General features: G+C 45.4%; 1 protein-coding gene across 1 annotated transcript in view; it reads left to right on the top strand.

The window, feature by feature from the left end:
- Positions 1-22,860, top strand: part of csad (cysteine sulfinic acid decarboxylase) — a 77,418-nt gene that overhangs the window by 10,639 nt on the left and 43,919 nt on the right. Inside the window, exons 2-5 of the mRNA XM_067976790.1 lie at positions 16,774-16,931; positions 18,403-18,529; positions 19,647-19,737; positions 22,210-22,316. Of these exons, the coding sequence (XP_067832891.1) occupies positions 16,774-16,931; positions 18,403-18,529; positions 19,647-19,737; positions 22,210-22,316 (483 nt within the window). The remainder of the gene's footprint in view (positions 1-16,773; positions 16,932-18,402; positions 18,530-19,646; positions 19,738-22,209; positions 22,317-22,860) is intronic.

The following is a 22,860-nucleotide window of genomic DNA, read 5'->3' as shown; positions in this document are numbered from 1 at the left end:
GGGCTTGTAGTGTCAATGTAAATTGCTTCACTTCCTCCCTCACTCCAATCTGTAATGTCAACACAACCTTTTTTTCAACCTCCTGTCTGATATTTTGTCCCATCCAAGTTTGGAGACTGGGCCCTTGACTCTCAATGAGCTCATGCTCATAATACTGACTCATTACGTGGGAGTAAAGAAATGTTTCATCACAAGACAAAGAACTTGCATTTCTATAGTGGGTTTCACAACCTTAGGATGCCCCAAAGAGCTTTACAGCCAATGAAGTACTTTTTGAAGTGTCGTCACCGTTGTAATGTAGGAAACACGGCAGCCAATTCATACACAGCAAGATCCCACAAACAGCAATAAGATAAATGGCCAGATAATCTGTTTAGTAATGTTGGTTGAGGGATAAATGTTTGCCAGGACATTGGGAGGACCTGAGTGAGCAGATGGGGCCTTGGTTTAACATCTCAGCCAAAAGCCATCTCTCTCGTTCCCTGCTACACTGAGTCAGGAAGCAGCCGTGCTCTACAATGACCAGCTCTGTCTTTCCCACTTGACAATCCTTGTTTATGTTGGGTTGGTTGAAATCCCCCATCAACACTACCTTTTCCCACTTGGCCTTCCAATAACAACAATAAATGATGAGCTTTTAGGCGTGGTGTGTCGGTAAAAAAACTCCCGAGGATTGTCCCAGCCTTTTTCACATTCAACACATCGAACCAGAGAGTGATTTCCAAAGGAGTTGAAATCGACAGTTGTGTACCTGACCTCTTCGGAGACAGGAGAGATAGCAATCTGTCAAAGTAAATGTGTATATGGTAAATATGAGCTCAATGGGAGAATAACTACACTGTATCCTCTTCCTTGATCTGCTGTTGCTTAGTGACATCATCCATAAGCATGGAGTTAGTTCACGCTGATGGCCAGTTCTACCTCCCCTCCACTTCCCATGGGTATTCCTGCACTGTCAGTCTATCTGTCTGATGATAAGCCAACATTCATGGAAGGAGGACACAAATAACTTCTCAGAAATGCTAGGGAACCAAGGGACTAGTGAGAAGGAGGAATTAAAGGAAATTAGTAAAAAAAAAATAGTGCTGGAGAAATTAATGGGACTGAAAGCGGATAAATCCCCAGGACCTGATAATCTGCATCCCAGAGTACTAAAAGAGGTAGCCATGGAAATAATGGATGCATTGGTTGTCATCTTCCAAAATTCTATAGATTATGGAACAGTTCCTGCAGATTGGAGGGTGGCAAATGTAACCCCACTATTTAAAAAAGGAGGGAGAGAGAAAACAGGGAACTACAGACCGGTTAGCCTAACATCAGTAGTGGGGAAAATGCTAGAGTTTATTATAAAGGATGTGATAACAGGACACTTAGAAAATATCAACGGGATTAGACAAAGTCAACATGGATTTATGAAAGGGAAATCATGTTTGACAAATCTACTGGCGTTTTTTGAGGATGTAACTGGTAGAATAGATCAGGGAGAACCAGTGGATGTGGTTTATTTGGATTTTCAGAAGGCCTTTGATAAAGTCCCACATAAGAGGTTAGTGTGCAAAATTAGAGCACAAGGGAATGGTGGTAATATACTGGCATGGATTGAAAATTGGTAAACAGAGTAGGAATAAATGGGTCTTTTTCGGGGTGGCAGGCAGTGACTAGTGGGGTACCGCAGGGATCAGTGCTTGGGCCCCAGCTATTCACAGCATACAGCAATGATTTGGATGAGGGAACCAAATGTAATATTTCCAAGTTTGCTGACGACACAAAACTAGGTGGGATTGTGAGTTGTGAGGAGGATGCAAAGAGGCTTCAAGGCAATTTAGACAAGTTGAGTGAGTGGGCAAATACATGGCAGATGCAGTATAATGTGGGTAAATGTGAAGTTATCCACTTCGGAAGGAAAAACAGAAAGACAGCGTATTATTTAAATGGTGATAAATTGGGGAATGTTGATGTACAAAGGGACCTGGGTGTCCTCGTACACCAGTCACTGAAAGCAAACATGCAAGTGCAGCAAGCAGTTAGGAAGGCAAATGGTATGTTGGCCTTCATTGCAAGAGGATTTGAGTACAAGAGCAAGGATGTCTTGCTGCACTTATACAGTGCCTTGGTGAGACCACACCTGGAGTATTGTGTGCAGTTTTGGTCTCCTTACCTAAGAAAGGATATACTTGCCATCGAGGGAGTGCAGCGAAGGTTCACCAGACTGATTCCTGGGATGGCAGGACTGTCATATGAGGGGAGATTGGGTTGACTCGGCCTGTATTCACTCGAGTTTAGAAGAATGAGAGGGGATCTCATTGAAACGTATAAAATTCTGACAGGGCGAGACAGACTGGATGCAGGGAGGATGTTTCCCCTGGCTGGGGGGTCTGGAACGAGGGGTCACAGTCTCAGGATACGGGGTAGGACATTTAGGACTGAGATGAGGAGAAATTTCTTCACTCAGAGGGTGGTGAACCTGTGGAATTCTCTACCACAGAAGGCTGTGGAGGCCAAATCACTGAATATATTTAAGAAGGAGCTGGATAGGTTTCTAGACACAAAAGGCATCAAGGGGTATGGGGAGAGCAGGAATATGGTATTGAGATAGAGGATCAGCCATGATCATATTGAATGGCGGAGTAGGCTCGAATGGTCTCCTCCTGCTCCTATTTTCTATGTTGCTAATTGAAAATCCGGAAGACTGAAATCATTGTTTTCAACTGCCTTAGAACTGATTGCATCTCCCTCTCCACTACTCACTCAGGCTGGACCTGAGTGCAAAACTTTGGCATCCTGTTTGACTGAGTGGAGTTTCAAAAGCCATGTCCTATCTGTCACCAAAGCCACTTAGTTCCACCTTCGTAACTTCACTCGCCTCCACACACTGACCTCCGCTCTCCACAGACTCTCAACTGTCCAGACTTGCACTTTATCTCAAAAAATTGTCTGTGACCAGTCTTGAAGAAAATAAAATTTAATATCTAACAGCCAGGCATGTCCCAAAGTTCCTATTTTTGAGAAAAATGAAGTGGTTTTAAAAACTATATTTTAATCTGATTTGTTGATAGAATTTCCAATCCCAGTGAGGGGAAAAATTTACTTTTTTCTCAATGGGACAGTGTAGAGGGAGCGTTACTCTGTATCTAACCCTGTACCTGCCCTGGGAGTGTTTGATGGGACAGTGTAGAGGGAGCTTTAATTTGTCGCTAGTAAAATGAGCTTGGAGGGGCAGCTGGGGGATGGTGGATAGAGAGAGAAAGGCAAATATGGGTATGGTAGCATAGTGGTTATGTTATTGGACTAGTAATCCAGAGTCATGAGTTCAAATCCCACCACAGCAGCTGGAGAATTTAAATTCAGTTAATTAAAATAAATACTAGTATCAGTAATGGTGACCTTGCAACTACCAGATTGTCGTAAAAACCCATCTAGTTCACTAATGTCCTTTTTTAGGAAAGGAAACCTGCCGTCCTTACCCGGTCTGGCCGATATGTGACTCCAGACTCTCGGCAATGTGGATGATTCTTAATTGCGCTCAGTTGTACAATCCTGCTACAAAAAGACATAATAAGAATAAAACTGGACGGACCACCCGGCATCTGACCACCAGGCACCGGACGCAGCAAAAGCAAACCAAGCCCAGTCGACCCTGCAAAGTCCTCCTCACTAACATCTGGGGACTTGTGCCAAAATTGGGAGAGCTGTCCCACAGACGAGTCAAGCAACAGCCTGACATAGCCATACTCACAGAATCCTATCTTTCAGCCAACGTCCCAGACTCTTCCATCACCATCCCTGGGTATGTCCTGTCCCACCGGCAGGACAGACCCACCAGAGGTGGCGGTACAGTGGTATACAGTCAGGAGGGAGTGGTCCTGGGAGTCCTCAACATTGACTCTGGACCCCATGAAATCTCATGGCATCAGGTCAAACATGGGTAAGGAAACCTCCTGCTGATTACCACCTACCGTCCTCCCTCAGCTGATGAATCAGTCCTCCCCCATGTTGAGCACCACTTAGAGGAAGCACTGAGGGTAGCAAGGGCACAGAATGTACTCTGGGTGGGGGACTTCAATGTTCATCACCAAGAGTGGCTCGGTAGCACCACCACTGACCGAGCTGGCTGAGTCCTGAAGGACATAGCTGCCAGACTGGGCCTGCGGCAGGTGGTGAGCGAACCAACACAAGGGAGAAACCTACTTGACTTCGTCCTCACCAATCTACCTGTCGCAGATGCATCTGTCCATGGCAGTATTGGTAGGAATGACCACCGCATAGTCCTTGGAGACGAAGTCCCATCTTCACACTGAGGACACCATCCAACGTGTTGTGTGGCACTACCACCGTGCTAAATGGGATAGATTCAGAACAGATCTAGCAGCTCAAAATGGGGCTTCCGTAAGGCTCTGTGGGCCATCAGCAGCAGAATTGTATTCCAGCACAATCTGTAACCTCATGGCCCGGCATATCCCTCACTCTACCATTACCAACAAGCCAGGGGATCAACCCTGGTTCAATGAGGAGTGCAGAAGAGCAGCACCAGGTGCACCTAAAAATGAGGTGCCAACCTGGTGAAGCTACAACTCCGGACTACATGCATGCTAAACAACGGAAGCAACATGCTATAGACAGAGCTAAGCGATTCCACAACCAACGGATCAGATCAAAGCTCTGCAGTCCTGCCACATCCAGTCGTGAATGGTGGTGGACAATTAAACAACTAACGGGAGGAGGAAGCTCTGTAAACATCCCCATCCTCAATGATGGCAGAGCCCAGCACGTGAGTGCAAAAGACAAGGCTGAAGCGTTTGCAACCATCTTCAGCCAGAAATGCCGAGTGGATGATCCATCTCGACCTCCTTCCGATATCTTCAGCCAATTCGATTCACTCCACGTGATATCAAGAAACGGCTGAGTGCACTGGATGCAGCAAAGGCCATGGGCCCTGACAACATCCCAGCTGCAGTGCTGAACACTTGTGCTCCAGAACTAGCCACGCCTCTAGCCAAACTGTTCCAGTACAGCTACAACACTGGCATCTACCCGACAATGTGGAAAATTGCCCAGGTATGTCCTGTCCACAAAAAGCAGGACAAATCCAATCCAGCCAATTACTGTCCCATCAGTCTACTCTCAATCATCAGCTAAGTGATGGAAGGTGTCATAGACAGTGCTATCAAGCAGCACTTACTCACCAATAACCTGCTCACCAATACTCAGTTTGGGTTCCGCCAGGACCACTCGGCTCCAGACCTCATTACAGCCTTGGTCCAAACATGGACAAAAGAGCTGAATTCCAGAGGTGAGGTGAGAGTGACTGCCCTTGACATCAAGGCAGCATTTGACCGAGTGTGGCACCAAGGAGCCCTAGTAAAATTGAAGTCAATGGGAATCAGGGGGAAAACTCTCCAGTGGCTGGAGTCATACCTAACACAAAGGAAGATGGTAGTAGATGTTGGAGGCCAATCATCCCAGCCCCAGGACAGTGCTGCAGGAGTTCCTCAGGGCAGTGTCCTAGGCCCAACCATCTTCAGCTGCTTCATCAATGACCTTCCCTCCATCATAAGGTCAGAAATGGGGATGTTCGCTGACGATTGCACAGTGTTCAGTTCCATTCGCAACCCCTCAAATAATGAAGCAGTCCGTGCCCGCATGCAGCAAGGCCTGGACGACATCCAGGCTTGGGCTGATCAGTGGCAAGTAACATTTGCGCCAGGCAATGACCATCTCCAACAAGAGAGAGTCTCACCACCTCCCCATGACATTCAATTACATTACCATCATCAAATTCCCCACCAACATCCTGGGGGCTGCCATTGACAAGAAACTTAACTGGACCAGCCACATAAATACTGTGACTACAAGAGCAGGTCAGAGGCCTGATATTCTGCAGCGAGTGACTCACCTCCTGACTCCCCAAAGCCTTTCCACCATCTACAAGGCACAAGTCAGGAGTGTGATGGAATACTCTCCACTTGCCTGGATGAGTGCAGCTCCAACAACACCCAAGCTCGACACCATCCAGGACACAGCAGCCCGCTTGATTGGCATCCCATTCACTCCCTTCACCACCGGTGCACCGTGGCTGCAGTGTGTACCATCCACAGGATGCACTGCAGCAACTCGCCAAGGCTTCTTCAACAGCACCTCCCAAACCCACGACCTCTACCACCTAGAAGGACAAGGGCAGCAGGCACATGGGAACAACACCACCTGCACGTTCCCCTCCAAGTCACACACCATCCCGACTTGGAAATATATCGCCGTTCCTTCATCGTCGCTGGGTCAAAATCCTGGAACTCCCTTCCTAACAGCACTGTGGGAGAACCTTCACCACACGGACTGCAGCGGTTCAAGAAGGCGGCTCACCACCACCTTCTCCAGGGCAATTCGGGATGGGCAATAAATGCCGGCCTCGCCAGCGACGCCCACATCCCATGAACGAATGAATTTTTTTAAAATGTCCTCAAGTGTTACCAAGTATGAAATGCTATCAAACTAGTAATGGTGAGGCAAGACTGTGGTGGTTGAGCAGGGATTTATACCACCCCTGCTCTCCAACCTGCAGTCTGATTGTGTCCGGGGCTGTGAAATGAGTGTTTCCCTCCTCTCCTGACGGCACTAACCCTCACTGGGGTTCAGCTCCACGCCCACCAGGCACTCTCCGCTGTACCTCAGCAGAGTGAATGCTCTTCGTGTGAGTCACTATCGAGCTATGGGGGAGTGACCATAGATCTGTGACCCCCAGCCAGGGGTCAGTGCTGTCAGGAGTGAAGTGGGAGAATTGGAGAAATCAAAGGGTGAGATGGATGGATGTGAGCAGCAGGCTGAAATTCTCCAGTGTCTTTTTTTAGTTGGGAAGGAATGTTTTTACAGATACTGCAGGGTCATATGAGACAATTGTGTTGCTTCTTTTATATTTTCTCGAAACAGATGTTCTTGACTCTTGCTGTAGTGAAGTGTGCTACAAATAACGGTTAAATAACTCTCCGACATCAGCTTTGATCCAGTGAGAATAGTTATTGTGATATTTGGCACAGTCCCATGCAGTGTCTCACATTCCTCTCTTCCCCTCACTCAGCATCTACACACCCAAACGTTGCTGTGCCTGACCCGGGTCCCGCTGTCTCCAGTCGCCCGCAGGCACTGACTGCATGCTCCTCCTCCACATATCTCTCGAGCCTGTTGACGGATTCTGCACAGCCTGGCACTGTGCCAGGCTTCACGCCACATCTGGCAGCTATTTTGCTTGCTTTTTTTTCCCCCCCTCTTTTTAAGTGGTCACCATGGTAACCTAAGCTGACCTCAAGCGCAGAACAAACTTAAATTGGGTTGGAGTCCTGAATATTTTTTGTTTAAATCAAAACAAAGAATAACTTCCCCCTGCTCTGCTAATTCCTTGCAGTGCGGCTGAGCAGGCTCGAGGAGCCCTCCGGGCTCCTGCCAATGTGAGTCATTTGTGAGCGTAGATGATGAGATGGGTCAAGCTATTCAACCGTGGAGAGCAGCACAGCTGAGCTTGATTTTTGGAGTCAGAGTGGACCCAACATCCATGCTCTTTTAACAGGCGCTCGAGATGGTGAGGAGGAACAGGAACCAATGAGTGACTGACTGACTGGGCTTCAACAGCTAGAGTGCTCGTGTTCAGGAACAATCAGATTAGACTCCATGGATCCTCCTGGACCTCTTTGAGATTACATAGGGCGGGAGGTGCTCGTTATCCAAGTATGCAGCTAATTTTCACAGGCACATGTGCACATTCCCACTGTTTCCTTGTGTTGATGGCAAGTTCTTTCTAGTAGTAGCAGAGTCTGTAAATCATTTTTAAAAGGGTATGGGGAGCGAGCAGGAGAGTGGGATTAGACTGGGTGGGATATTAAAGGGTATGGGGAGTGAGGGGGAGAGTGGGATTAGACTGGGTGGGATATTGAAGGGTATGGGGAGTGAGGGGGAGAGTGGGATTAGACTGGGTGGGATATTGAAGGGTATGGGGAGTGAGCAGGAGAGTGGGATTAGACTGGGTGGGATATTAAAGGGTACGGGGGGAGAGTGGGATTAGACTGGGTGGGATGTTGAAGGGTATGGGGAGTGAGGGGGAGAGTGGGATTAGACTGGGTGGGATATTAAAGGGTACGGGGGGAGAGTGGGATTAGACTGGGTAGGATATTAAAGGGTATGGGGAGTGAGGGGGGAGAGTGGGATTAGACTGGGTGGGATATTAAAGGGTATGGGGGGAGTGGGATTAGACTGGGTGGGATATTAAAGGGTACGGGGAGTGAGGGGGGAGAGTGGGATTAGACTGGGTGGGATATTAAAGGGTATGGGGGGAGTGGGATTAGACTGGGTGGGATATTAAAGGGTACGGGGAGTGAGGGGGGAGAGTGGGATTAGACTGGGTGGGATATTAAAGGGTACGGGGAGTGAGGGGGAGAGTGGGATGAGACTGGGTGGGATATTAAAGGGTACGGGGAGTGAGGGGGAGAGTGGGATTAGACTGGGTGGGATGTTGAAGGGTATGGGGAGTGAGGGGGAGAGTGGGATTAGACTGGGTGGGATATGAAAGGGTATGGGGAGTGAGGGGGAGAGTGGGATTAGACTGGGTGGCTTGTGGTGGAAAAACACTGGCACAGGCTTGATCGGTTAAATTGGCAGTTTGTGTGTCAGAACATTGAATGGATCTGGTGCTCTCTCCTGACACTGAATCAGATTTGTGATGAATCGAGGTTAGGCCTCCCAGTTGATCCTTTTCAGTGATTGCACTCTGATTTCCTGGCTCTCACTTCCAGTGCTCGAAGCTGGAGTTCAGCTTTGTCCCTTTTCCAGTCCTGTGACTGACGACCTTATCAAGGACTCTGGCTGAAGGATTGCTGGGGCTGTGAAAATCCAAGACCAGAGCTGAATTAACGTCACCAGTAGATTGTCCTCGGGTGGTGGTTTTGCCATTTTGCCTACAGTGAATTTTCTTTTAAAACCCTGTTCACTCGTGCTGTCTGACTGTGAGTCCTCCACGCCCAGTGTATTCTCTTGGTAGCATAGGGTCGGAAGCTGAGATGGGATGTTTTTGTTCCAAGCTGCCAACTAAGTCAAGGTGATGCTCTGAGAAATTCAGGTGGCTTGTTACCTAAAGGATAATTCTCAGCCTGGAGCCCGATGACAGAAGTGTATCAAGTCTTCTGTTATCAAATGCAGCTTGACTGAACATATTTGAATGTTGCCGTGGCAGCTACTGCTGATAATACAATCAATGACCTGAAGCTTGAACCGACGACATGTTTGGGATAAAGGAACGCAGTAGAAGCGTTATTTTTTGTAATATCTTGAACTGAGAGACTGCCGGCCAGCTCAATAAATGGTCCGAGTGACCATTTGTTGCATTGCAGTTATCAAGTTTCTAGTTTGATGCCAGATGATAATGACTTGAAGTGGGCAAAACACAGCTCCTATCCCCCAGCCTTAATGAAATTGGGACTCCGAAAGAGGGTGAAATTCTCCTCCAGTTTTAAGGGTTAGCGCAGGAATGCACCTGCATCGTCTCCATGCTTTCTTGCGTTCAGCTTGTCCAGCCTGCTCCTCCCACAGTCCATGTACACTCTCCCCTAGCATGGACTTTACCTGCTGCCCTGCACTGTGGGCCTGGGCCCTTCACTCAGGTTCCTCAATGAAAGATAAATCTGCAGTCGCAGTTTGTTAAATAAACTGCTTGTATCTGTTATCTGTATTTTTCAACATTTTGAGGACCTGGTTCCTATCTCGGATTAAAGTCTGTGTGGCTCCCCTCCTAAGCTTAACTGTGTTTTCATTAGGTTTGCAGTCTGGCCTTGGACACTGTGTATTGTAAGATTACATTAATACTATGATGAGCACTCATAATTGGGAGAGGTTGTGTTTATCTTGTAAGGTTTGATCCATGCTGGGGGTCGGGGGTGGCATCCCCTTTTCCCTGTTCCGAGAGTTATTCCTATCGCTGCTGACGAAGGCTCTGTTCCTGTTTTGGGGACGGATTCCTTTCATGTTGCTGCATTCTGAGGCAACAGGCCCCCTGTGGGTATTTTAAAAGGATAAAGCCATAAGATTGATGGCTTTTAATGAGTATTCTTTGCATCACTTGCAAACCAAATAACTAGGGTGGTAGAGAAGGCTTTAAACTAAATAGAAGGGGGGAGGGCTCAGATTGGGGCTAAGGTTCGATCGATAAGAGAAACGACAAGGAAGTAGTACAGGAAAGTGATGGGGGTAATGATAAACAGAGTGTGTCAGGAAGGGACAGAGCGTACAAATAAAAGAGCGCACTAGCAAATGGGGCCGGGGTAGGAAAGAATGGTAAAAAGACAAAATTTAAGGTTCTTTATCCGAATGCGCACAGCATTCGTAATCAGATAGATGAATTGACGGCATAAATAGAAACAAATGGGCATGATCTCGTGGCCATTACAGAGACGTGGTTACAAGGTGACCAAGGTTGGGAGCTAAATATTCAGGGTTATTTAACATTTCAGAAGGATAGGAAAAAAGGTAAAGGTGGTGGAGTAGCTCTGTTAATAAAGGATGAAATTGGTATAATAGTGAGAAATGATCTTGGCTCAGAAGATCAAGATATCGAATCATTTTGGGTGGAGGTAAGAAATAGCAAGGGAAAGAAATCACTGGTGGGAGTAGTATATAGGCCCCCTAACAGTAGCTACACGCAAAATATTAATCAGGAAATAAGGGGGGCTTGTAAAAAAGGTAATGAAATAATCATGGGCGATTAACTTTCGCATAGATTGGACAAATCAAATTGGCAAAAATAGCCCCGAGGAGGAGTTCATAAGAGTGTATTAGGGACTGTTTCTTAGACCAATACATCGGGGAACCAACCAGGGAACAGGCCATTTTGGATCTGGTAATGGGTAACGGAACAGGATTAATTAATGATCTCAAAGTAAAGGATCCCTTGGGAAGCAGTGATCATAACATGATAGAATTTCACATCCAGTTTGAGAGCGAGGATCTTGGATCTGAAACTACTGTATTAAACTTAAATAAGGGCAATTATAAAGGAATGAGGGTGGAATTGGCTAAAGTGGACTGGGTGAACAGATTAGATGGGATGATGGTGGATAAGCAGTGGCAAACATTAAAAAAGATATTTTATGACTCGCAACAAAAATATATCCCTGTGAGGAGGAAAGACTCCATAAAAAGGGTGAACCAACCATGGCTAACTAAGGAAGTCAAGGATGGTATCAAGTTAAAAGAAAAAGCATACATGGCAAAGATTACTGGTAAGCCCGAAGATTGGGAAAACTTTAAAAACCAGCAAAGGATGACTAAAAGAATAATAAAGAGGGAGAAAATAAATTATGAGAGTAAACTAGCAAGAAATATAAAAACTGACAGTAAAAGCTTCTACAAGTATATAAAAAGGAAGAGGGTAGCTAAAGTAAACATTGGTCCCTTAGAGGATGAGATTGGGGAAATAATAATGGAAAACAAGGAAATGGCAGAGGAATTGAACAGATTTTGTATCTGTCTTCACAGTAGAAGACACTAATAACATACCAATAATAGTAGAAAATCAAGGGGCAAAGGGGAGGGAGGAATGAAAAACCATCACTAGAGAAAAAGTACTAGGTAAACTAATGGGTCTAAAGGCTGACAAGTCCCCTGGACCTGATGGCTTGCATCCGAGGGTCTTAAAGGAAGTGGCTACAGAGATATTGGTTGTCATCTTCCAGAATTCACTAGATTCTGGAAAGGTCCCATGGGATTGGAAAACCGCAAACGTAACACCCCTATTCAAGAAGGGAGTGAGACAGAAAGCAGGTAACTATAGACCAGTTAGCCTAACATCTGTCACTGGGAAAATGCTAGAATCCATTATTACGGAAGTAGTATCAGGACATTTGGAGACTCTGAATACAATCAAGGAGAGTCAACATGGTTTTATGAAGGGGAAATCATATCTGACAAATTTAGGAGAGTTCTTTTGAGGAAGTAACGGGCAGGGTGGATAAAGGGGAACCAATGGATGCAGTATATTTGGATTTCCAAAAGGCATTCAATAAGGTGCCACATAAAAGATTACTGCACAAGATAAGAGCTCATGGTGTTGGGGGTAATATACTGGCATGGATAGAGGATTGGCTAACTAACAGAAAATAAAGAGTCGGGATAAAAGGGTCATTTTCAAAATGGCAATCTGTAACTAGTGGGTGCTGCAGGGATCAGTGCTGGGGCCTCAACTATTTACAATATATATCAATGACTTGGATGAAGGAACAGAGTGTCTTGTGGCCAAATTTGTTGATGATACAAAGGTAGGTGGAAAAGCAAGTTGTGATGAGGACACAAAGTGTCTGCAAAAGGATATTGACAGGTTAAGCGAATGGGCAAAAATTTGGCAGATGGAATATAATGTGGGAAAATGTGAAATCATCCACTTTGGGAGGAAAAATAAAAAAGCAAAATATTATTATTTGACTGGAGAAATACGACAAAATGCTTCAGTACAGAGGGATCTGGGTGTCCTCGTACATGAAACGCAAAAAGTTAACTTACAGGTACAGCAGGCAATCCGGAAGGCAAATGGAATACTGGCCTTTATTTCTAGGAGGATGGAGTATAAAAGCAGGGAAGTCATGCTACAACTGTACAGGGTGCTGGTGAGACCACACCTGGAGCACTGCGTACAGTTTTGGTGCCCTTATTTAAGGAAGGACATACTTGCATTGGAGGCAGTTCAGAGAAGGTTCACTAGGTTGATTCTGGGTATGGAAGGGTTGTGTTATGAGGAAAGATTGAACAGGTTGGGTCTATACTCATTGGAGTTTAGAAGAATGAGCGGCGATCTTAGTGAAACATACAAGATTCCGAGGGGACGCGATAGGGTAGATGCTGAGAGGATGTTGCCCCTCATGGGGGAATCTAAAACTAGGGGGCATAGTCTCAGAATAAGGGGTCGCCCGTTTAAGATGGAAATGAGGAGGAATTTCTTCTCCCAGAGGGTCGTGAATCTTTGGAATTCTTTACTCCCAAAAAGCTGTGGAGGTCGAGTCATTGAATACATTCAAGGCTGAGTTAGACACATTTTTGTTCAGCAAGGGAGTCAAAGGATATGGGGAAAGGCGGGAAAGTGAATTTGAGGTAAAGATCAGATCAGCCATGATCTCATTAAATGGCGGAGCAGGCTCGAGGGGCCGAATGGCCTACTCCTGCTCCTATCTCTTATGGTCACTTGTGTGTTAAATATCTTTTGGACACAGGGTTGCACTTGGCTTAGTTTTAAGTTTTTAAGTTTAAGCTTAAAAATCCTGACTCAGGAATGGACGGAAGGAAATACTTTCCAAGTTGGAAAGACTGGGGACTAGGTCCAGAGGAGAGCAACATGAACAATTCCTGGCTTAAAGAACCTCAGCAACTCAGGCTCAAGGACCTTGGTCCATTTACTTCAGAGCAGCGTAGATTTAGAGGTGACCTGATAGAGGTCTATAAAATAATTAAAGGGCTGGATAGTGTCCCCATTGATAGATTGGGGAGGACCAGGGGACAAGAGTTAAAACTATGGAAGAGTAGGAATAGACTGGATGTTAGGCGGTTCTTGTTTTCCCAGAGAATTGCGTGCCTCTGGAACATATTGGCCATCAAAAGGGAACTGAATAAGTACTTGAGAGGAAAAAATTTGCAGGGTTACAGGGAAAAGAGGGGGAGCGGTACTAGTTGGATTGCTCTCTCATAGAGCGGCCGCGGACTCGATGGGCCAAATGGCCTCCTTCCATGCTGTAACCTTTCTATGATTCTAACAAGTCATGTGGATTAGTTCAAAAATACAACAAACGTCTGCTTTATTCTGCTCTGATTGTTGACAAACTTTTTTTTGCTTTTTTAAAAAAAAATAAGATTTCTTTCATTCTTTAACTGAAGGATGTCTTGTTTCGTGTGTTTAGTTGTATTTGTGGCTTGTTTGATGTCACTGATGGGCAGGGATTCCCAATAAAGGCTTTCTTTGTGAAACTGAGGTTTTTAGGGAGCTTAGACTTCTGGATTGAAGAGGTGGGCAGTGAGGCTGGGAATGAACAGGCTGGCTGACCTGGAGAGGCCTGTCTGCTGCCATAGCCGCCATCTTGATGTTGCCACATGGGGAAAACCACCACCAAAAATGGCTTGATCGTCGCAGAGGCCATTGGAATCGCCAGAATGTACTGGATTCTCTGATTAATGGAACTTTTGTCCCTATTCCCGGTGGATTCACCTTTTAAATTATAAACACAATAAAATCAGCAATACGATATCCAGGAGAATTTCTTGAGCTTTTAATTTGACGTTCAACAATTTCGAGTTGGCATCTTGCAAATGTCAGCAGATTAGCACTAGCTTTACGGGGCAGCAAGGTTTGGGCTTGGTGATGCCCTCCATTGCTGAATAGCCCATCAGCATTCATAATGAATGGCCACCAGGGTGAGGTGCTGGAAAGATGCTGACACCCATGGGATGGGGGGAGGGTGAGGAATGAGAGCAAACATGAGCTGGCTGTGTTAACTGCCATTTGCAGCAGTTTTCTGAGGACTGAGGCAGTGCAGGGGACATTGTGGTGCATTTGAGGAATGTCCCAGGACAGTTTTTTCCAATCCCATCTCTTGATTGAAATGCTTGGGCCCATGAAGCGTTGTTCTAGACACTGGTAAAAAAGGAGTGTGGTCAGATGGGAAGGATCCCACTTGTGTCAATGTGAGTCTTGGTTTAGCCTTCTCTGGCTGCATAGATCTGTACTAATGTGCAAGACATGACAGTAAAGCAAACAAGGGGACACTTGTGATCGAACACAAATCCACACCTCTAAGCCCTGCCTGAGCAGTAACGGGGAAAATCAATGTGGCTTTTATGTCTATCAAATAGGCTGATGTCACTCCTGTAAATAGTAACTCTCTCTCTGTGTCTAGGCATAATCATGCCATCTGATATTAGTTTCCATGGTAATGTACTTTATTTGTGTAACATCAGGATCATTTACAAGTGACATTGATTTGTGTGAGGACTGAGATGTTTTATCCTACTTGCATGGCTTTATAATGGACTAGGGTGTAAAACCCACGTCGACAGTTGAACACATCTATCAGGAAAGGGTGAACAGGCTGGGCTGCTTTATATATATATTTTTTTAAAAAGACTGAGGGGTGACCTGATAGAGGTCTTTAAGATTATGAAAGGGTTTGATAGGGTAGATGTCGAGAAGATGTTTCCACTTGTGATGGAGACTAGAACTAGGGGCCATTAATATAAGATATACACTAATAAATCCAATAGGGAATTCAGGAGAAACTTCTTCACCCAGAGAGTGGTGAGAATGTGGAACTCGCTCCCACAAGGAGTAGTTGAGGTGAATACCAGAGATGCATTTAAGGGGAAGATAGATAAGCACAAGAGGGAGAAAGGAATAGAACGATATGTTAGGGTGAGATGAAGTAGGGAGGGAGGGAGGGAGGAGGCTCGTGTGGAGCATAAACCTGTTGGGCCGAATGGCCTGTTTCTGTGCTGTACGTTCTATGTAGCACATGATTTTTTTTTTTTTTTAAATGCCCAGCCTGGACTTTGAAACTGCTTTCCTAAAGTAATGGTGCACAGTGCTGTGTGGAGTGAAACTATCACTTCATTCTCTTTTTCTCCTTCTCCTCCTCCCCCTTATCTCTGTCTTTTGAGTCTCCTAATATGACATTTCTAGATGTCAGTAACCTTTCCTTGTGTCCTGTTAACTGCTTTACACTATGCGGAGGTAGTTAGGCAAACAGGTTGTTGGGACAAAGTAGAGTTCTGTTGTTCATTAATGAAAGTTCTATTTATCTGTTGGTCTCCAGACTGTTAGTTTATTTTGTACCTGTTGGGGTTCAACAGTTCTTTTTATGGAGAAACCAAAGGATGTTTCCAGTTCCTGATTTTTAATGGCGTAAATCCAGCAATTTCATGACACACAATGCAGAGGCTTGCGGCAAGTAATTTGTTTTCAAATTGTCCAGCTATGTGGACAATCCTCTCTGCAGACACTGCCCTGGTTTGGAATGACGCAATCTATTATTGTATTGGGGGTTGGGGGGGTTCTCAGTTCCTGTAGACACCCGATGAATTGTCACACTTCACTGAAATCCCAGTGATTGTACTGGTCATCAGATCCCCAGAAATTGCTGCAAAAATAAGTGAGTTCATGGCGCTCGCCGTTATTAATGCGTTTTTTAAAACCAAAGCAATTCGTGGCGAGGAAGAGATACGCCATGCGTTCCGAGTTGCCGTAAATTGCTGGACAATTTGCTCCATGGTTAATCTCAAACCGAACAAATGACCATCTTGCCACGAGCATCCCTATTGTGTGTCATGAAGTTGCTGGATTTACGCCGTTAATAATGAATTAGCCTCTCCGCAGCCATTTAGGGCTAGCAATTCATGTTGTAAGGACCCTGTTAATGTGATTTATGGTCCTGACGTGAAACTCAACTTTGGAGGCCCAGAAAGGGAACAATTGAAACTCCCACAGGTTCCTGGAGGTGTTAAGTTTTATATATTTTTTTCTTTTTGTCTTCTCTCTTTTTCTGTATTTAATTTAACTCTAATTCATTCTATTTCCTCCTCCGTCGTTTGCTGTTTTTCTCTCTCTTTCATTGGTTATCGCCACTGTTAACTGGCACTTTCTGGGCCATTGTGGCGTCAAATTATTTGCAATCAACTGATTTTTAAAAAAATTTGGCAGCTGGTATTTTCTACCCGGTGACCGGTGTTCCATTTTTTTTAAAGCATATCTTGTATTGTTTCCTCTTTAAGAGCCCAATGGCCTGTTAAGGAAACGACCTGTTACTGTGGATGGAATATTGCTGGACAGACCCATGAGTGACCCAAAAGCAGGAGAACAATTTGTACAAGATGCATTTCAGATCATTTTAGAGGAGGCCATCAGGAAGGGGACAGATGTCAACGAGAAGGTAGGAGCAGTTTCAATCTCCGTACCAAAATCGGGGAGCAGACGACTAATGCTTAAATGATTGGGTGTTAACCATTTCAGTGTTGTCACTGGGCTCCTTGCTCTCTGTTCATTCCGTCCGCCCCAGGCCAGGTCCTAATTCAAGTCTCACTCATGAGATTCTTGAGGCACTCACCGGGGAAGAGGAGCTGAGGTGGTTTCCTGTTGCCTTCCTCACTGTTTTTATCTGTGGAGAACCTTCTAGGTGGGCTTCAACCACGGCTGAAGTGGTCACTCCGTTACTTCTGATAAAAGGTTCTCAACCTGAAACCATGGGGCAGAAATTACTCCTGATATAATGGTGAGCTCAACAGCGCGCTCCATTGTTGGTGAAATGGAGGAGCAAGTTCTGGCGTTCGCACACGCACAGTGAAACGCGGAAATCCAGAAATTGCTACTCTTGGTTCACCAGCACTATGACTGCTTCGAATTAAAGGGCCATCGCACACTGCAATCAGAGAAATCATTGAAAAACAGCAAACGTGCTCTTCTGCCCAGCTGGAAAGTAACTACTTACCCCACCAAATAGGTACACTAAAAACACAGGTCTAAACTAAGTTTTAACAATGTGCTAAGTCTTAATTGCCAAATAACTAAAAATTAACATTTAAAAATGTGGCGTCTCATTACTCAATAGTTTTGGTCATTAAAAAAAAATCAATTTTTTACTTTTCTGTCTTTTAATTCAATTATTTCTTACCCTCTTTCTTACTGTCTAATAACTGTTTACATTTATTTTAATGTTGTACCTTTCACTTCCTGGTTTAATGCTGCAAGCCTGCAGAGACAGTGAACGCAGCTTGTTAAGAATGCTGCGATCTGATCGGTCGAGGGGAGAAATCGCTCCTCTCACTTCTCCCGTGGGCCCCAGCTTCACTTGACTGACACTATGCTCTTCTCCGCTTCCTATTCGAGGAAGTGCTGACGAAAAGCCCGCAGTGGGTTAGTATAAATCTATGGAAGGCCGAGCACTGTTGGTTCACCGCTCCGAGCAATTTCTCCCCCGTTACCTCTGTTTCTCTCTCCACAGATGCTGCCTGACCTGAGTGTTTCGAGCATTTTGTTTTTATTTCTGCTACTTTAGTGTGTTGGTTCTAATTTGCTACCAACAAAATTGCTCTTGAGCCAATGCACTTTTTGTCTGATCCTTTTAATTCATCCCATCAAATTGTGCCCGCTGCCAGTGGCAGGCCTGTCCCCACCAGTGCCGAACCCCAGTGTTGTTCAGTGGCAGGCCTATTTCCTTGTATTCTAATTCTGTAGAGGTTTGGACAGGAGTTTATTAAATCAAGTTGGCCACGTGGGACTCGGGTCTGTAACCAAGTTTGTTGCTCATTCCTAACCCTTGTCAATAAAATCTGATGTTACTTGCAGGAGTAACACCTAATCTCTTTTTGTAGTATGGTCACCCCTCTTGCTTGGTTTGCCTCTAGGTCTGTGAATGGAAGGAACCGGATGAACTGCGGGATCTCCTTGACCTTGATTTAGTTGATGCTGGTGAGCCCCACGAGAAACTCCTGGAGCGCTGCCAAGATGTCATCCGATACAGTGTCAAAACCAGTAGGTGACCTTCTCCCTGACCCCATTTTTGATTGCCTGAATGTTGTACATTTTCAAACTTGTTTTTGAGGGTGTTGAACCCAATTCCTAAACCCCTGAGATGCTCCCATCCCATCCACCATATTGGAAATGTCTTACTTTTTTTTTGCATTAGGTACTGGTTATCCATTTGTTCAATTAATCTCTTTATTCACTGGTCCTCAGTGGGGTTTTTTCTGGTTTTGGGGCTGGGGGGTGGGGGGGAGAAATGGTAGGACGTATCTAGTCATGATGTTCCAGGCACCATGTGTGGGGCAGGCTTGATGGACCATCTGGTCTTTTCCTTCTCGTATTTTTTTGTATGTTCGGAAAGTAAATGGTTTCACACCCCCAGCAACCAACTTGGACAAGACTTCAGTTTAACAGGCAGTAGATGAGTTGGGTGATTCTCATGTTAGAAAGGTCGGCCTCCTTTGACCCCAGGAGAGGTTGCTGTAATAAGACTCTAGCACACCAGGGGACTTTTTTAACAAATCTATGCCGTTCATTGTGCAATCTCCACCTCCTTGCAAGAAACTGGGGTTGGGGGAAGAGTCTCTGCTCTTAGCTGAGCAAAAGAGTGCCCATTGCTCACGTCTTTGGTTGTACCCATGGGTGAATTTTTCTGCTGATCCAGGTGGATGCTCAGGTTGGGAAATTCGAACACTTTCCCACGATGCGTGCCCTGTGTCAGCCCCATATTTGCCTCTGTTAGAGGCAGCGTCGATGACGCCAACATCAGAACAGCCCTTACTTTGAGTGTGACGCTTTCCATTCTCCTTGGTGCGATTTCCACTTTGGTACTCTGGACCCATCTGGATCAAGACTGGCTGCCCTTCAGCCAGCACGTACAGCCTGGATTGGATCTGAACCCAAGTCTGAGGTGAAAGGCCAATGTCTAACCCATTGTATTACTCCGTCCCCTCTTGTAGCTGGGCCATAGTCTGCAACTCGCTTAAGTTTGTGAAGTAAGTGAGGCTCTGCAGGTCACTCGGGGCTGAGGATCGTGCAGTGATAAACTTGGATGTGGGGGCTTTTTATTTGATAAATGGCTGCTTTCTCCTAACTGTTGAAATGTATCTTGTTTTTATTTCTTCAGTTCATCCTCGATTTTTCAACCAGCTGTTTGCAGGACTGGATCATCACTCCTTGGTCGGCCGTTACATAACGGAAACACTGAACACAAGCCAGTGAGCAGCATTTACTGATGGTACAATCTAAACACTTTCAGTGGGTGTTGTGCACAGCGCCATTTATTAGAAATGGGAAACACGAACGCCTTTTTATTTTCCTGTTTTAAATTTCTTTGCCCCTCTTTTCCATCCCCAACCCCCTACACTCTACATCCAGGTTTGTGCCATTACTGAGCTGCCCATTAGCTGCATAAGAAGCTTGGGTTCTCTTTCTCTTGGGTTTATGTAGGATATTGTCATATCCTTTTGCCCTTATGTGGGGGTATTATAGAATATTGTCAAATATTCTTTACTTCTAGTACAAGTTCGAGGATTAGGAAACATCTGGATAATACTTTTTTTTTATTAAATCAAGTCAATGAGATCAAAACACAACCCCTTGCCTTGTGTGCAGTGCATGTGAGAGATCTGTACCAATACTCACATACCAAGAACTCCTTCAGGATGTCTCAAGCATGTCACCTTGACTGCTTAGCTTCAGCAAAACTAGATGGAAGGTCCCTAGGAGCTCTAGTGTTTTTATATTAATTATGTAGGACAAATGTGGGTGCCATATGTCACATTTTTTGTGTATGCTGTTGATACGTGAGCTGGTTTAGTGGTGAGGTTGGCTGTTATCATTTGTTGTGCAGGTCTTTGATGTCTTGGGTTGTTTATTACACAATGTTCCACATGAGTGCTCATTAATTCTCTGGAGCGTTCGAAGTCTCATACAGCCATTGCAGAATGAGGACAATATGTGGATATATATATTTTAAAAGCTTACTTATGGCTATTCTACCTGGTAGACCTGCGCTCCCTTGGCCCAGTATGGCCAAACATGGCAACATGAAGGTGCTGCTGCTGTGGGAGAGTCTCCTGCTGTACTGAATTGCTGCTTGGCAGGTCTCTGTGTATTCTCCCATTTTATAATCTCAAGTGCTGATAATTGAACCTATCAATGGGCAATTGGCAAGACCCTTTCTTCTCATTTTCCCCCCTCGCCAATTATCCATTCTGTTCTGAGGCACTCTGCTTTCTGTTATGAAGCTGGTTCTCCAGCAAAGGGACCGTGACTCTGCCGTTCGTACTGCTCTGGTCACCAATTTACTCCTCTGCTAAAAGGAAAATTCTGAGCTCCCTGAAATTCTCCAATTATTTTTGATTTTGGGTTGGGGGGGAGTTTGGGGTGATAGTTTCTGCCTGTGAATGTGACCAATATCAGTGCTGAGAAGTCAAATGCTTAATTTTTTCCCAGTTTTGACAGCAATACTGGGATCAAACACTCCCAGGGCAGGTACAGGGTTAGATACAGAGTAAAGCTCCCTCTACACTGTCCCATCAAACACTCCCAGGGCAGGTACAGGGTTAGATATAGAGTAAAGCTCCCTCTACACTGTCCCATCAAACACTCCCAGGGCAGGTACAGGGTTAGATACAGAGTAAAGCTCCCTCTACACTGTCCCATCAAACACTCCCAGGGCAGGTACAGGGTCAGATACAGAGTAAAGCCCCCTCTACACTGTCCCATCAAACACTCCCAGGGCAGGTACAGGGTTAGATACAGAGTAAAGCTCCCTCTACACTGTCCCATCAAACACTCCCAGGGCAGGTACAGGGCTAGATACAGAGTAAAGCTCCCTCTACACTGTCCCATCAAACACTCCCAGGGCAGGTACAGCACAGGTTAGATACAGAGTAAAGCTCCCTCTACACTGTCCCATCAAACACTCCCAGGGCAGGTACAGGGTTAGATACAGAGTAAAGCTCCCTCTACACTGTCCCATCAAACACTCCCAGGGCAGGTACAGGGTTAGATACAGAGTAAAGCTCCCTCTACATTGTCCCATCAAACACTCCCAGGGCAGGTAAAGGGTTAGATGCAGAATAAAGCTCCCTCTACACTGTCTCATCAATGTGCTCTGCCCCAACCTCAAACATTTTACCATGTTCAATCTCAAGTTAGCTTACCTCAGATGGCCTTTTTATTGACCTCAGTGCCTGTGGGCTAGGGTAAACATCTGGCAGTTTTCACTCCTGGAAAGGAGTACCAATGAGTACTGTGTTTGGTGTATCAGTGATTGGGTACCACGCTCGAGTGTGATACAGTAATGTGGTTAAATACGCTGCTGACACTCTCTCTGGCCTCACTTGGGTGAGGTGCTGCTGGTGCCCATGGAATCTTACACTGGCATCAATCACCGCCTTTGTAGAAGGTTACGGGCAGTTTTGGGTTCTGCACTTGCATCCCTGATGGATCGGGTTGTGCCAAGTAGTACTGGACTTGTAGTTTAAGTTTTGATACAGACGCTGGCTATTGATTGCTCTGTTTCTCATGTTGCCTCTCTACCTCTTCCCCACCCCCTCCTTTGGTGTTACCTTTCTTGTCCTGTGCTTCCCTTCTCTTGCTGCCTCTGTTCCCGTTCACCTACTCCCTTCTCTGCTACCCCTCTTTTTTTTCCCCCACCCCCCCGGGGCTGTCTCTTTCAGATACACCTATGAGATCGCACCAGTTTTTGTGCTGATGGAGGAAGTGGTATTGAAAAAGCTTCACGAGCTTATTGGATGGAAGAGTGGTGATGGAATGTTCTGCCCAGGTTAGTGCCATGACTCTGATGGACGGTAAGACCAGGGATTCCAGCTGGATGTTTTTTTAAATCCTGCTCTTTCTGCCCTGCTCCTACATTTTATAAAATATTGGTTAGGCTCCAGCTGGAGTGTTATTTTCAATTCTGGCTGCCACACTTTAGGAAGGATGTCAAGGCCTTGGAGAGGGTGCAGAGGAGATTGACTAGAATGGTACCAGGGATGAGGGACTTCAGTTATGTGGAGAAGCTGGGATTGTTCTCCTTAGAACAGAGGTTAAAAGGGCATTTGATAGAGGTGTTCAAAATCATGAACAGTTTCTCATTTAATCTATCAAAACTGTTTCCAGTGTCAGAAGGGTCAATAACAAGAAAACACAGATTTAAGGTAATTGGCAAAAGAACCAGGGGGGAGATAAGGGAACATTTTTTTTACGCAGTGGGTTGTTATGATCTGGAATGCACTGTCTGAAAGGGCGGTGGAAGCAGATTCAATAGTAACTTTCAAAAGGGAATTTGATAAATACTAGTAGGGAAAAATTTGCAGCGCTTCGGG

Source organism: Heptranchias perlo, chromosome X (assembly GCF_035084215.1).
Source record: "Heptranchias perlo isolate sHepPer1 chromosome X, sHepPer1.hap1, whole genome shotgun sequence".
In the NCBI taxonomy this organism is placed as follows: domain Eukaryota; kingdom Metazoa; phylum Chordata; class Chondrichthyes; order Hexanchiformes; family Hexanchidae; genus Heptranchias; species Heptranchias perlo.
The sequence above is the reverse complement of the archived record's forward strand: the minus strand, read 5'-3'. Positions and strand labels throughout refer to the sequence as shown.